At 43.5% G+C, this 14938-nt stretch overlaps 1 protein-coding gene across 3 annotated transcripts in view; it reads right to left on the minus strand.

The window, feature by feature from the left end:
* Pgant9 (polypeptide N-acetylgalactosaminyltransferase 9) overlaps window positions 1–14938 on the minus strand; it is a 189600-nt gene that overhangs the window by 61362 nt on the left and 113300 nt on the right. For all 3 annotated transcript variants that reach the window (XM_071699377.1, XM_071699375.1, XM_071699376.1), the window contains 2 exons: window positions 3578–4598; window positions 866–1064 (listed from right to left, as the gene is read on the minus strand). In XM_071699377.1, coding sequence (XP_071555478.1) covers window positions 866–1064; window positions 3578–3836 — 458 coding nt within the window. In that variant the 5' untranslated portion in view covers window positions 3837–4598. The remainder of the gene's footprint in view (window positions 1–865; window positions 1065–3577; window positions 4599–14938) is intronic.

The raw sequence follows: 14938 nt of genomic DNA on the forward strand, positions 1-14938 counted from the left end.
CGGAGGACGTCTGGCCACGTTATTTATAGACAAAGTCAATAAGCTAGCGAATTCAAGAATCTCGCTATTAAAAAAAAAGAAGCTGATTTTATGATACCGTGGTAATTTACGACGCAGCTGTTGCTTCGCGAACGTATCCTACGTCGCATCTGGATTTTTCGTCGACACACGCACTCGCAAGAGAAATTACTAATTCAAAGCCACTCGTACCAGTTACTGTCTCTCGTGATTCGTTTCCGCGTACATCGGAGATGCTTTATTCCACCGAGACGATCCCCTCTCAAGCGAAAGGAAAGAATGGGAGGATCGGATCGGGATAGTTGAGGTCGCGACATCGCGACCTCTGACCCGCGGTATTTTACCAACGACCACCATGTTATGATGCGATCATCTCCGCAGTAAAGGGAAATGGCACGAGACATTTACGGTCATGATTCTCCGACGCATTACCGCGGCCTATCTGTCTCTATCGGCGAAAACGCTGCTACTCTGTGGGTGTCCCGGGGATAAGCGCGTACCATATCCTTTTTATACCGGATATAATATACCCTCCAGAGATGTTCCGTTACGTTTAAATGCCCGTTTTCCGTTTTTTTTTTACATTCGCTTTGCGTACATTTCTCGTTTTCTCTGATGGCAAATATCACGTTGACAAACGAGCCAACCGATCGCGTCCCTGAACGTAATAAATCGCACGTGTCCTTTCCAGAACAGTTTGCGATAAAACCGTTATTACATATCGTTGGTAAGTTATTATCTTTCCGAAAGAAAATAAAGGAAGAGAATTAATATCAAACAGCAGCAAATACATCGTTAACTTTGATAACTTAATGCAAGCCTGCAGAATTATATGAATATGACTCACCATTGATCGCGTGGATCGGGCAGGGATCTGTGTACGGAGATTAAATCACTGACGTACTGATTGAACGCGTTATTGAGCCAGCCATCGTCCACCAGCTTCTTCGTCTGCGCGGACATGTTGGTCGGCAATATCACGGGTCTGCCCATCTCGCCGGGTGCAACAGCATCCGGATCCCGTGGTACAGCCAGTACTCCACCACCTAAGGGATTTGAAAGCCATCGAAGATCACGAATGAGTGACATCGTACAAAGGTGTTGGCACGTGAGTTGATTACAGCGTGATTATTATAAATTACGTCTATTAATTGAATTGTGTATCCATAATTTACCTAATCGTCAAATTAAATAGATTTAAGATTAATCCTTTGTTAAATAAATTTATTAAATTTTTATTAGTGTTATAAAAATTACTATTGTTATATCACAACTTCGAAAATTTCATAAAATATTTTTAAATAAGAAATAAGAAATAAAAGTTATATACAGTTTAAACAATTTCAGTATGTTTCTTACTATAATAAATAATATTCTTGTTTAAAGATTATATGTTTTCTTTTCAATTTTATCTCATTTTCTCAGTCATTCCATTCTCTCTGGTATAATATAGGATCAAAATTAAAATTCTTATGAGTTCTTACAAATTTTTCAAGACCAATAATCGGAAAAAGGAGACTGGCGGTTAACCGATATTACCCTACTAACGGTAATATCGAAAAATCATTACATTCCAAAGATTAACGACATTTATAAGCGCAGTCTTATATCGTGAAAAGAACTCTCGTAATTGAAATTAGAATACTGCTAATGAGAGTTGAGAAAGGCATTATCGCGCTGCTTATGCGTCGGCGAGATAGAAAGGCAAATGGAGCAATACAGTGATTCATGCCAAACTCGTGGCCCCGCTCGTATTTTGTCGGTGTTCCGGTTTAGTTTCAGCTAATTCTCGTTCCGCCTTCTCGTTTCGCCTGAATATCGGGAGTATGATGCTTAACGTCAGCGCGCGAGGAGAAACGAGTCTGCGACGGCGGCGGTGACGACGGCGCTGCGCCGCAGAAAAAGGGCATCGGGAATTGAATTTTCAGCACATCCACATCCCCGCCAGGTCTCGAGGTGCACCCTCTAAGAGCTTTCTCGCATAAACTCCGGTTTTATTTGCCGGCGCCATATTGCCGCGGCATAGCTGCTAAAGCCAACGAGGCAAGTGCGCTCCGCGATATGGTCGGCTGGCTGGCGCGCCCGCCTGTCCTGAAAATAATTTTATCCCAGTCGACAAAGTTCGGCCCCGGTGTGTACGATGCGGCAATAAAGAGGACGACAAATTGCTTTAGCGCCGCGACCCGGGCCGCCACGAAGTTCGGCGATGAAACTCGCGTCGTGCATCACGACCGCGTTCGCCGTTACGCTACGGGCTTTTCTTGGGAGAATCGCCGGCGCGCGGGAAGTCTCCTTTTCCCTCCGTTTGCGTATGAGCTGAGCGCGAGAGTCATCTCGTTCGTTCTCGGCGCTGGAGCACACGTTCACACGCCCGCGGAATTTAAATTCATTAACACGTCATTCCGGGGCGCGCGAGCATGCAAAGTTCCTCGCGAATGCGAGCTCGTGAGAGGCATCAACCGGCGAGACACGACTAAGCTCATCATTCAAGATCCACATTTACAGACTCCCCTCTAATACATGTATCGCGCTGTTCGCTAGCGTGCAACGTCGACAATATCGGGATGATCCATGCATTATGAAAGCCCCATTCGTACTTCGCGTACTTCTGGCAATAAGGAGGTGAACGCGGTGGGTGAACTACCAAAGATTCCTTATTGCGCCCGTGGCGGTGCCCGAGAGAACTTTCGTCTTTGAGGATCCTTCGCGTGTACAATCATACCTCGCTCTGCGTTCTTCTTCTCCGCACGATTTGCCTTTATTCCTGCTCCTCTTGTGCAATCGACACGCACAGGCAAGAAGCATAAACGATATAAGTATTGAGTTAAAAAGGTTTAAAAAATTTATTTCAAAAGAAATTATTTTTGTTTTCTTCTTTCTGTCGAATTATCGGCAAATAAATTAAATTCTCAACGGATAATTCTCTGAGAGTTAATTATTTATATACAATAGAATTTGTATACAATTTGTATCTATGGCAAAATAAGAAAATATGTTATAACTGGTACGTACGTAATAAATTTTTTCTTTTTTACTTTACTTGAAAAACGTTCTCGAAATGTCGGACATGTTGAGCCACAGGTGGCTCGCGAAGTAATCAAACATTCTCGGGTATGATTCATGCACAGACCATGCATTCCAAAAGGGACATCTATCAGCTTATTAAGACCTAACTCGCACCTAACCCGCGCGTGTGTAGGGTGTCTACCTATTAAGCCGTTTCCTAACAGACGTGATTCATGTAGCAACTCACAGTACGCCTACGTCGCATCGGCAAGAGATGAAGGAAGCAACTTTAATCATACCTAAATCTTCGTGTCGAAAATAAAACGATTTGCCTTCTGAACAAAATATGCGCCCTTCAAAATATTTTTCATGCAGAAAAAGAAAAAAGATACATATATACATCTTGTGTTTTTCTTTAGCTATATTGCGAAGCGATCATTTTAATTTATATCATTCTTAACAATCTCACAAAATTAAGAAAAATTAATTTTCTAATAAACTGAATAAATAGAAGAAGGAAAGAGAGAAAGAAAAACAATCTCGTTGAAAGTACCTTGCTCCGGGCCGGCCTGATTGATCTTCGCCTTGTTGCTGATCACATTGCCGGTCGTCTCTTTTCTAAACGACGCCGCGGGCGGTACAAAGCCGTTCGCCGCTTGCTGCGGCATCGCGACGCCCGACGGTGCCAACCCTTGAACGGCGGCCGCCGCCGCCCGATCCTCCGTGTAGAGCAGGAAACAGACGGTCACCCACACGGCGGTAGCCAGCACCGCCACCTTCAACCACAGCGACCTCCTCCTGGGGAAACCCATCCTTCCGCCGCTCTTCGATCCTTCCTTTATGCGCCTGCTGCGATCGACACCTTCCCGTGCTGCGATTATCGTACTTCTCGTGCGGCCTCGAAATGTCGTGTTACCTCAGCAACATCCTCTCGCCCCTCTTCAACCTTCCTCTCGGTCGGCTCTCGCCGTGTGACGTCGAAAGGTCCGGGCACCTAGGCTAGTTCCTCCTTTCTACGCGATCGAGGACGCTAATTAAACGCCCGAGTAGAGAGAGGAGATCCACGGTAGACGCGTTCCTTTCACGAGCTACCGCGCCAGGAATTTCACAGCGAAAGCCTCGGCTCCGGAGAACGATTCTTTATCCTAATCGAAATGACTGACAATCACTGACGTGCAACATCGATAACTTTCCGTGATAGTAACATGCGTTATCGTCCGTTTCGGCGAGGCTATTCTTCAAAGTTGATCTCTCTCGACGCCGTCGCGATAGATCACACGAAGTGAGATAAAGTAGATTTCTAAATTGTGCGAAACTAATGTTGTAGCTCGAGATATACCGTGGCAGACATCTACCGAGTTTTAACGACGTAATGTGATACGTTTAGCAATCGATATGTTGCATTTGATTCTCGCCGTTACGTCAACGTAGAACGGCGAAATGGTCTTGCATTAATATGAATTATCGTCGTAGATTGGATATGATTTTTATGTTTTAATTAATAATCCGTATATGTGCGTTACGATATGTATTTTCGGGTCAAGCAGTTTCTCAACGTCACCGCATTCTCGTACCTGCAATCATAAAAAAAAGGCAAAAATATTAATGGAAGAAACCTCGGTATATAACGACTTAAGTTCAATAAAATATTGAAAAGTTCCAACTCGTACAAGTCTGATCTACTTATGAACTATATTTTCAAAAAGTACTCGCGTGTTCAAGATTAAAACTTTTACGCAAACTCGTTTAATCATTAGTAAACTCGGAATGTTTTAGTGTTTTAAAATTAAAATGTATCGCGCTATTTCATGTACAAATATTGGATTTTGTTTTGGAAATATTCAAGATAACAGTTTACATAATTTTCATAGTGTACATAATTAATCGTAGATTAATAAAAATTGCGGTGCTACGATCCTAATCTATTTTCATAAAATTCTGAATTAGAATCGCTATTTTAAGTATTTAATTTTCGACATATTGAGAGAGAGATTAGATAAATTCTATCTCCTTAGTTATTAACTATTCGAGGTTGTAAGGTGTCAAAACTGACACAATAACGAATCTCTCTGCATGCGATATATTTAGTCTCGTCGAATAGCTTCCGTTTCTTTATTTATTTAGCGATTCGTCTGGCAGACTCGGAGCAATTTCGGAGCAATTCGTTAAATCTGATTTCTGGAATCACGAATAAAACAAAGATTTTATATTATGTATAAACTTTTTTATGATTATACATTAAATATAAATAAAGATAAAAACGCTGATGTTGCAAATATAATTTGCATCTCTGAAATATACTCTTCACGATTTATTTATCTTGTTAATAAAACGGTATTATTTAAGAGATAACATATTCGGAAATACGATCGACCTGGGAATTTCTCAATTAAGGGAATGATTGTAAACTTGCGCGCTCGTTAGATATACGATCCAGAATTCAGTGTACCTAAAATACGTTCTTGCGAGTAACCCAGCGCTAAGTAATCGGAAAATATGCGCGTCCCGGGGCTTTATTAACTTTGTGTTAAATTAGGAAATTAGGAACTTTCACACGGCGTGGCGGTGTGGTTGTTAATGATGTAAGGATGGACGGTTTATACGAAAGTAACGACGATAATATCGATGACCTTGACCGTTAGCCGTTCGATACTTGTTACCAAAAAAAGAAAAACTTTTCTCATCATAGATAATAGTATTGGTCTACTCTACGAATTCGCGATGAAACGGATCGACATGAGAAAGGTAACACGTAGCAAATTGCATAAATTAAATCGACGACGCGACGCGACGCGACGCGATACGGTCATCCATCACTTTCACACGTCGAGCCTACTGTACGAAATGATTATATTCCCGACATGACGCGCGATCAGGCGCAGATAAGTGGACGCGCGCGGTACGACCGTTGCATTATGCGCAATGCATCGCCCCACGTGGAAAAGTTGGCTGTCGCCGTGTGCACGCAATCTCGCAGATTGTGCAAAGTTGTCTGCTCGTATCGGAGAATCGAGAGCTGCATTCGAATGGACCGAAGCCTGGCGGGATAACGATGAAAAGGCCCCGCCACGCGCGCATCTAGAGAGAGAGGTTCGGGTTCGGGGACGGGACGTGAAAAGCTCCCGGGCGAAGAAGAAGCTCGCTCGCGCGTGTCACGCTCTTTTCGGCGCGCCGGAGACGTTTGCTATTCATAGGCGGAGAAAGGCGCATTCACGTTTTAACGTCGCGTTTCGACCGTAACCATATCGCGTGAGTCGCGAAGATGCGCGCTGCAGCGGATGCATCGAATGGCGATGCATCGACGGACGTTATGATGGGAGAAGTGCAGTTAAGCCAGCAGCTTTTCATCGTCGAGATTGAGCGCCACTATTCTCACGGAAAATTGCATCTGCATTGCATCCAGTCGTCTTATGAATAACATCGCTCGCAGGAGAGAGAAAAATTTAGGGTAAACTCGGGTAAGATGGCCATAGAGGAAAGATGGCCAACCTATGTTTTCTTTCAATCTAGCCATGAAACATCGAATGAACATGAGTTGACCAACATGAGTTTACCCTACGATGTACATTTTGGTCAAGTTTAGTTAATTGTGCTGTTAATACAGTTACTAACGAACACATAGTAAAACTTGAGATGTACATTTTGATAATGCCTAGCTAATCGCGCTGTTAATTATATTAATAAAACTCGAAATTCCCTGCTAGCGACAGAATAAAACTGCGCATTTCAGATAAGATTTATAACGAGAGAATATCCTGAAGATAGGAGCAATTTAATTTTTCGTAAACAAAGATTAGAATTGAGATATCCGCGAGGAACAATCTCGCAATATTGCGAAGATATCTTCTCGGCATTATAGAGTAAGAGAACTCCGCAGATCATACTATCTTTCTCAGACGGCACGAGAAGCCTTCCATTTCCAGCGAGTGGAGGGAACATTGTCTCGAGTAGACACACGTGCGAAAGCAGTGTGTGCTTTGGAGAAACGTTAGCGGGAGAGTAGTCTGGCTCTGCCAGAACCGTACGTGGCAAAGTGGCATGGTCGCTTTTTAGTGGTCGTTACTATCGGAGACACTTTTCCGTAAAAGAGTTTACTACTTCTCGTCTCTAAAATGCTCAGGCCGATGTATCGGTCTGAAAAACCTTCCTTTCCTTTCCTTTACGATCTGGCAGTAAATATACTGTAAGAAACATAAGTGTGGCATCTCCTGTCGCGGCGTCCCAGCAATATAAAAAAAAAAAAAGAAAAGAGATAAGTGGACAAAGAATTTATTTTGTTGCGAAATAAACTGCTCCGAGATCGCGAAAGTAAGTCTGCCGCTAACGCTGCGGATAAGATTGTTAAAATGAGGTCGGACATAAATAAAGAATCAGCATAACTAAATGGTAAGAAAGAACGATCGCGATGTGAAGAAAATGTATAAGGCTGCGGAAGGCGGATTTAATTTACTGTAGAAATGAAAATAAAAATAGCAGCAAAATGAGCTCTCGGAATGAAACTTTAAAGGAGCAGAAACAACTGACACACGCTGTACTGCACGCTGCGGTTCGACTCGAGATTGAAATGTTCCTCGGACTAAAATATGCTTCTTGTTTCTTTCATCGTATATTTGTATTACAGTATTTGTATCAAACATCGCTCTGTGTAAATACTGTAAATAATAAAACTGATTGAAGACATAGTTTCGCAATATTATCCGACACAAGTGTGTTTTTTTACCCCGATCAATGAAAATATGTCTATGCATGTAAAGAGCTAGATAAGAGAGCAAATGAATTAGGTGCCTTTTGATTGAGAACGCTGGCAACGTCAGATGTGTACGTATGGTAAAACGGAATAGAGTATAAAAAGTGTATATTTGTCATTTGTAAGAGCTTGCTTTCGTAAATTTCATCGCAAGCGTCTCGTCGCCCTTTCGTGTTAACCGAAGTTAGATCGAGCTGGCTACTGGAGATAACATCGAGCTCGCGTGTCACTGTTTATTTGGGTTAGGTTCTATTTTCGCTACCGGTCTACCCCACCGACACGAAACGAGAGCACAATGGCTGGACTCTTTGTCCGCTGTTAAATGAATCGCTTAGGATAGGAAGGTGAGAAACGTCTGAGAAACGCTCGACACAGGATCCACGTAGGAAAGATGTGTCAATCAACGTTCGATAACATTGGCAGCTTGCGTATGCCGACGTATGTTTCTGAAGTAGGGAATGTGGATTTATAGTTAGGCACAATGATCATTCCGTTTTTCATTCAAGTCACGCGCTTTATAATGTTCTGTCCAAACATAAACTTCTTTCCTCACGGTTGAAAGCAAAATAATATTATGCCCTTCACACATATGGCTTTCTCTTTGCTTATTCACCCCTTCATTTTGGTTCTGTAACAATGCCGTGTTTACGTAATAATTCCATATTTCCATGGCGCTGAACACATCAACTGGCCTATAAAGAGTTACATGCATAGTTTGCCACCGAATAATTTTCGCGGTAGGTAAAATCCATCATGAAACATACTCGACGGATTAATCAAATATCGACCGCTAATGGCTGCGTGACAGAATTTTGGATTTTCGCTAAAAGCGTTTTAATGTATTCTGTTTTTTTTCCCCTCTAGCGAGTCAGTTAAGACCGGAAAACCGTGCTTTCTTTTCAGGAAAAGCGCATGAAGCTATGCTGTTTCTGACCATGTTGACAAACGTCGTCGTGTACGACATCTAAATATTTCTCTATACGCGCTCGAGAAAAACGGAAGAGAAAGCCGGGAAAGCTGCGGACACGCGAGATAAAAGCGGAGAGAAGGATATCCGCAGAATGGGACAACAAAAACGACATCCTGGTCCAACATGCGTCAGACCAGGAAAATAAGCCGATCGGAATTCCTAGCGGCGATACTGTGCGAGCATGGGATATACAACAGCGAGCACGATGGAAAGGAATCGCGGGGAAGCGATTTCTTCAAGAGAATTTTAAATCTGCAAGAGCCCTCAAACCGATAACACTCGTATGCGAGGTAAGAAAGATCGGAGAAACAATTGGAGAAGAGAAGTACTTCATTCTTGATGCACGATATATTGCTATCAGTATCAGCTCTATTTACATTTATCTAGAAAAGAGTAAACTGCTTTCACCTGAACGGTTTCGCAATCGCGCGCACGTAAAAAAAAGTCCTAAACATCCTAAACGGAAAAACGATATAATGATTTATAAAGATATCGACAAATAATAATATTAATAACGGCATTACTAAAATATTCAAAGAGTTTTTCGCAAAAGCGCATTCTAATTAAATGTAATTAAATAATTGAATCAAAAAGTGGAAATCCTATATTTGTACTCTTTGATTACATTAAATTATTTATAATTAAATTAGAAAATACTGGGTGCATAACGTGTATCTCGTGAGCAAAAACATTTATTTAATACGATTACATGTCCGAAGCCCATTTTAAAAGAATGATAAAATTCATAATTTCACGGTATAATTTTTTTAAGTAACCGCCCGGATAAATACTGAAAACCATCGCGCTTTACAAACGCCGGGATTAACGTTCATGGTTAAAATTCCGTTAAAGCGAAAATTTGAAATTCCATGCCACGCCGCTTAGCGATGGAAATTTGCATGAACGTTACCGCCGTTATACGCCCTTAAGATGCATCACTTCATATATTATGCAAAACTCAATGCGGGATCTGCCTGCATGCCGCAGAACGGCGAGCGAAAGGAACATATTCGACGGCGAAGAAATTTTCCGAGCTCGACGGCGCACGAAATTGCGTCGCCGGAAACGACCACGTGTCGCGATCTGATAATCGGGAAAATAATTGTGCCATGTCACGGATTACCGAGGCGCGTCGCGCAGCGAGCTCTCAATCGTTAGAGGGAAAGCTCTACTTTCTTTCCATTTATTATTCCAATTTTTTAATATTTTGTTTTTAATACTTATATTAAAACATATGTATGTATATTTGCATTTATATCAAAAAAGAGTAATACTAAGCTCGAAATATTTCACGTGACGCAATTTTCTAAATTTAATTAGGGCGATGATAATATAATCCAAAAATTAATATTTCGTCTTTTCAGAATAAAGAAAGAATATTGTACATTCGTCAATGACTGAAAAAAAATTTATGCTATCAATGCCATTTTGTCGAGCCAAGTTTCCTTTGATGCGGTTTGTCTTAATTATAAAAAATATTAAAAAGAAAACCGATATGCGGCAAACACGATAATACGGATCGTGTAATATGTAAGAGCACATTCAGCGACTCGGGTATTACAGAATTGCGACTGGTTCGATAACGGAGCGATTTTACGGTAATCTCAGGGAAATGTGGACATTAAATCCCTCCACTTCTCCGTCCGGAGAACGTTGCCTCATACAGCAATGGAGCAATAAAGAGTTAACACGGTAACCGCTAATGGAGTAATGGACGTTCCGAGCATGCAGACATCGGCTGGACTTCCGCCAAATGAGTACGGTCTTCTCGGGAATATTGCCCGACACTATCTGTTCCTATCCTTTTCTTTATCTTTTGCGGCGAGTGCGTTCGTGTGGCCACCTATTTCTCCTTCGACTCGCCGCGATTAGTTGTGCAGTTCTTGGCAATCTGACAAAGAATGCCATCATTGAGCTAATATTCTCAATAAAAAAAAAGATAGGTTTTAAATCTATCGCAAAGTACCGTAGAATCCACGTGTTTCCAGTGACGGATACTGATGTACGAAAGGCGTATGATTTAAAGATTATGATTAAAGTAAAGAGTAAACACGTGTGCGTGACTATGATTGATTCGCTTTTGAAGTTACGAACTAGCGCTAAACTACCGTTAAATCCTACCTACGATGTTACAAGGGATTTAGTCCGGCTTATGATCTGCTGTACTACTTGTAAACTGCTTTTAATCATTTTTGTTGTTTCTGTGAGGAACTGGATTTAAAAAGAGGCGAAAAGTTAGTTAAATTAAGGTTAAAATTGATTGATGTTGAACTGACCATTAATAATTTAATATCAAAACAATTCGTGGGGAAATATTAGTGTAGTCTACCAAAAAAATTTTTGGCGGTGCGCTAATCGAGCCTCGCTAATTGTTGTTTCATTTGAACGTACGGTTACGTGGCCGCAATAATCTTCCATCACGCTGCTGCCCAGACCATGTCTGATTTCATGACAAATGACCGCTTACCACGAGCTCCAATTTCGGTAGGGTATCCACACACAGTACACACAGACAATCGCTTAGGTAAATCAGGTTTGGGCGCGATGCGTGAGGAGTCAGGCGCGTCTCTTTTCGTCAGGTCAGAGGTCACGAGGCCATCGTAAGGCCGTAAGAAATCATTACGTGACTGGAGACCCTTACGAACCTGTCGACGCGCTACCGTAATTCTACGCTAATGGCAGCCGGGCAAAAAGTGCTAACGATTTTTCAGTCAACCGGGACGCCTCGTGGTCGCCTTGCAGTCCCCCGATTATGGGCAATCGTGGCCTGGATTTCCGCGATCGATCGCTCAAAAGTTCGGGAGTGTTCGGACGTTGTTCTAGCGTGGTGCATAGAATCTATTCTATTTTCAGTTAGAAACTGAATGGTAATTTTTAATTGGCTGCAATTGATCGTTTTTCTTTGTTCTACATTTCGCATATTACTAGATTTTAAATTGCACTGTTTTATTAATCAATTTGTTGACAGAGGAACAAGAAAGTTATTAATTTTAAGTTGTACTTCAGAATATATGGAGAAAAATGTTACTCCTCTCTCCCCTCTGAGTGTTTTAATATAAATATTATTTTAAACTTGTTTTAAATTGTTCTTTATATCTGGACAAATATTTTTGTAAGATATAATTAGAATCGACTGGATCTTAGCGATGGATTTTATGGCTCGGTGGAGACTCGGGTCAGGTCTGCCGAGCGCGATGTTACGGCGTGGCTAATCAAATTTTCACCTGCGGAACGACTCGCGCTCGATTTCACAGGGTCGGGAGCGCCGAAGCTCCTCGAGGCCGATACTAATTAATTTTCAACAAATTAACGCCAGGTGCTCGGTGAGTCGCGCGCTCGAATGCCAAAGGAAACCGCTACTGTTGGGTCGTGGTGGGCTTTGCAGAGTCGCGCGCGATTCAGACACCGTGAGATCGCGAGAGACGCGCTCTGTATTTATCGGCTCGCGCTGAAATTAATGGCGCGCGTGTGGTATTGGCGCGTCGCGGAGCCGCGGAGTCGGAGTCGTAGTCGGCATCGCGCCGAATCCCAACTCTACGTGGAATGTTTATGAATGAGAGAATCGATACGCGGTTCGCGAGGCATGTGTCGTAAATCAAGAGGCCCACGAATTCAACGCGCGAGATAGCGCCTCCGTGTACACGCGTTTTACGCTCGACGGAACGAAATCGGCTTGCAATAGGAGTAACGTATCATTATCACCCACCGAGGTGCGAGCGGAACGCCTCGCGTGAGGAGAAACGGCGAAAAGTCGGTCGTTCGCCCTTCGAGAACTGTCATTAAATATCCGCGGTGACGAGCGGCGGCGAAAGGAGCGGCGAAGGAACGGGACGAGGCTCGATATCGCGGGGAAAATTGTCACTTTTCCGAAAAGCGAATTTCTGAGGATTCCGCTGTCGTTTCCGCTGGCGTAAGAATATCAGACGTTTCGATTGACATATCTCGCGCGACATGCCTGCCGAATCCGAGGCAGAAAATAGAAAAGTGCAGCGGTTACGCAACATTATTCGCGAAACGAAACGCCATTTCTTATCCTTTTCGCTTTCCGAGAAAATTTTCACGTCAGTCACGGAGATTACTTCTCGAATGCACGTGAAACCGAATAAGAAGGGGGGTAGACAACGCGTCGTGCCCGTTCGCACAAGATGGCACGATCGGAACATCAGCGTCCCGTTTTGATTACTCGCTGGACCGCAGTGATAAACGTGACGCAAACTTTACGGCGACCGCGTCCATGTTGCGACCATTGGGCGATCTTTGTTAGATTTACACATATGCATGTAACCGGTGCCGGTCTGCGCTCGAACAACAGTCGACGTGGAAATATGGCGTTTACACAGCTGCCATGCAGGACAAAGCGCCTTTTAATTAACGCGCATAGATCAGCCTCAAACAGAGACAGGTGCGCGTCGCATCGAATCTGCCCCGTTATCAGCGGCACCGACATTATTTTCATATCGCGCGTGTCACGCACGAAAATAAAGTGGCCTTTCGCGACAGCCGATTCCATCGTTTCCCGTGCGAGAGTCGTAGAAATAAAATAAAGCTGCGTTACTTGGATCTAAAATTTTAGAATAAACGTTAATTAAAATTCGTTCGATACTTCCTGAAACATTTCACATTATTTTGTTATACCATCATCGTAATATGCTGCCAAGGGATTCGAATCCTGGCACTAGTTGGCACTAGAGTAGCCGCGACGATCATTTAATATCCTTGCGACAGGAAACGTAGCTCCGGGGAAACGGCACCGTTACAAGCCGCGATTACAGCCGCGCGTTTCTCCAAAACGCCGACGGAGTGCAATCCGCCGACTTTCCAGCTGGGAAAGGAAACATTTGGCGTAGCCTGGTCACGTTTCGCCCAAAATACACGTCAACTCGTAGCGCAAGCACAAGTCCGAATTTGCACCATTCGAGTTCCCAACTACGCTCGTCTCAGCCAAATGTTTCGCGTTCCTGGTAACTGAGTGACCCGCACTCATGATGACAGTGAGCGCGGATACGCGAACGCGCGCGCAAAATTCCGCCGGGTAAACCGAAGTAAACTGAAGCGCCCGCGTCGCTGAAAGGACCGCGAATTTGGACTCGTCGAGCGTATCGCGGCGGGTCCCTTTGTGAGACGGACCGTTTCGAATGATGTGGTCGAACAGCGTCGAGTATGCCGGCGGAGTTAGAAATAGATTAGAATGTCACATGGCGCACGCACGACTTATTCGCCGAGTCACGGACCATCAACGAATTGTCGGAATTAGCTTACGCTCGTCAATGTTACGGCGGAATATTAAACTGTGCACCATGGGGCGAGCATGAAATCAAAGCGAATAGGGTCGTATTTTATATGAAGGAGCATAAAGTAGAGGCATGAGAGAGCAAGGAAAAAAGAAACGAGAGAGAGAGAGAGAGAGAGAGAAAAAGAGATAAAAAAGTAACGTTCCTTGCAGGAACAGCTTAGAAAAAAAAACCTCGGGGGCAAATATTCTTGGCGTATCTACATCGCTCGCGCGTACCGGTGCAATTTTTTTACATTAGCGGCTTCGTCGCTTTGTCTCATCCGCGCGCGAACGAGAAGCGTGAGCCGGAGAAAAAATGCAACACGCGCATGGCGATGGTGGTGGCGTGGCAGCGACGTTACGTCAAGACTTGGATTCCTGACACAGCGTTATATACGCGTCTTTCCGCTCTGATACGCGGAGAAAGCCGCGCATTCGCGCGACCATTGTTACCCTGACGTTCTGGCGAGGGAAGAAAAACGAGAAGAGTGGAGAACCTGCCGTTTACATCCGTACGTAGGCAAAAGACCGGGTGAGAGAGGGGGAAGGACGGGAGAATGTGGGGTAGTCTCTACGTGGTACCAGGTACCTTCAGGGAACACGCCGTAATTCCGCAGCGCGCGCTTGTCAGATCCGCATGACTTAACGCACACAGAAGACGCGACGACACGACGGCCGAGATGACTTCATGCGAGTCAAGCACCGCGGAAAAAGAGAGATCGTGCAAGATTGCTTGTGTTATCGACGGAAAAAGAAGCGGTAAATCGAGGAAGATGTGTAAATATACTACACGTCAGACGTGCGACACATTCGTCCGAGTCAGAAATGCCAAAAAATGTGTAACATCTAGAATAACTTCTAAAAGTCTCTTATACTGACATTAATATTTAAATGCCGAAGCATTTCGTTAAGACATCGCGATAAG

This window comes from Temnothorax nylanderi, unplaced genomic scaffold (genome assembly GCF_030848795.1).
Source record: "Temnothorax nylanderi isolate EJ_2023f unplaced genomic scaffold, tnyl_v1.0 TNYL_tig0018_pilon, whole genome shotgun sequence".
Taxonomy (NCBI): Eukaryota; Metazoa; Arthropoda; class Insecta; order Hymenoptera; family Formicidae; genus Temnothorax; species Temnothorax nylanderi.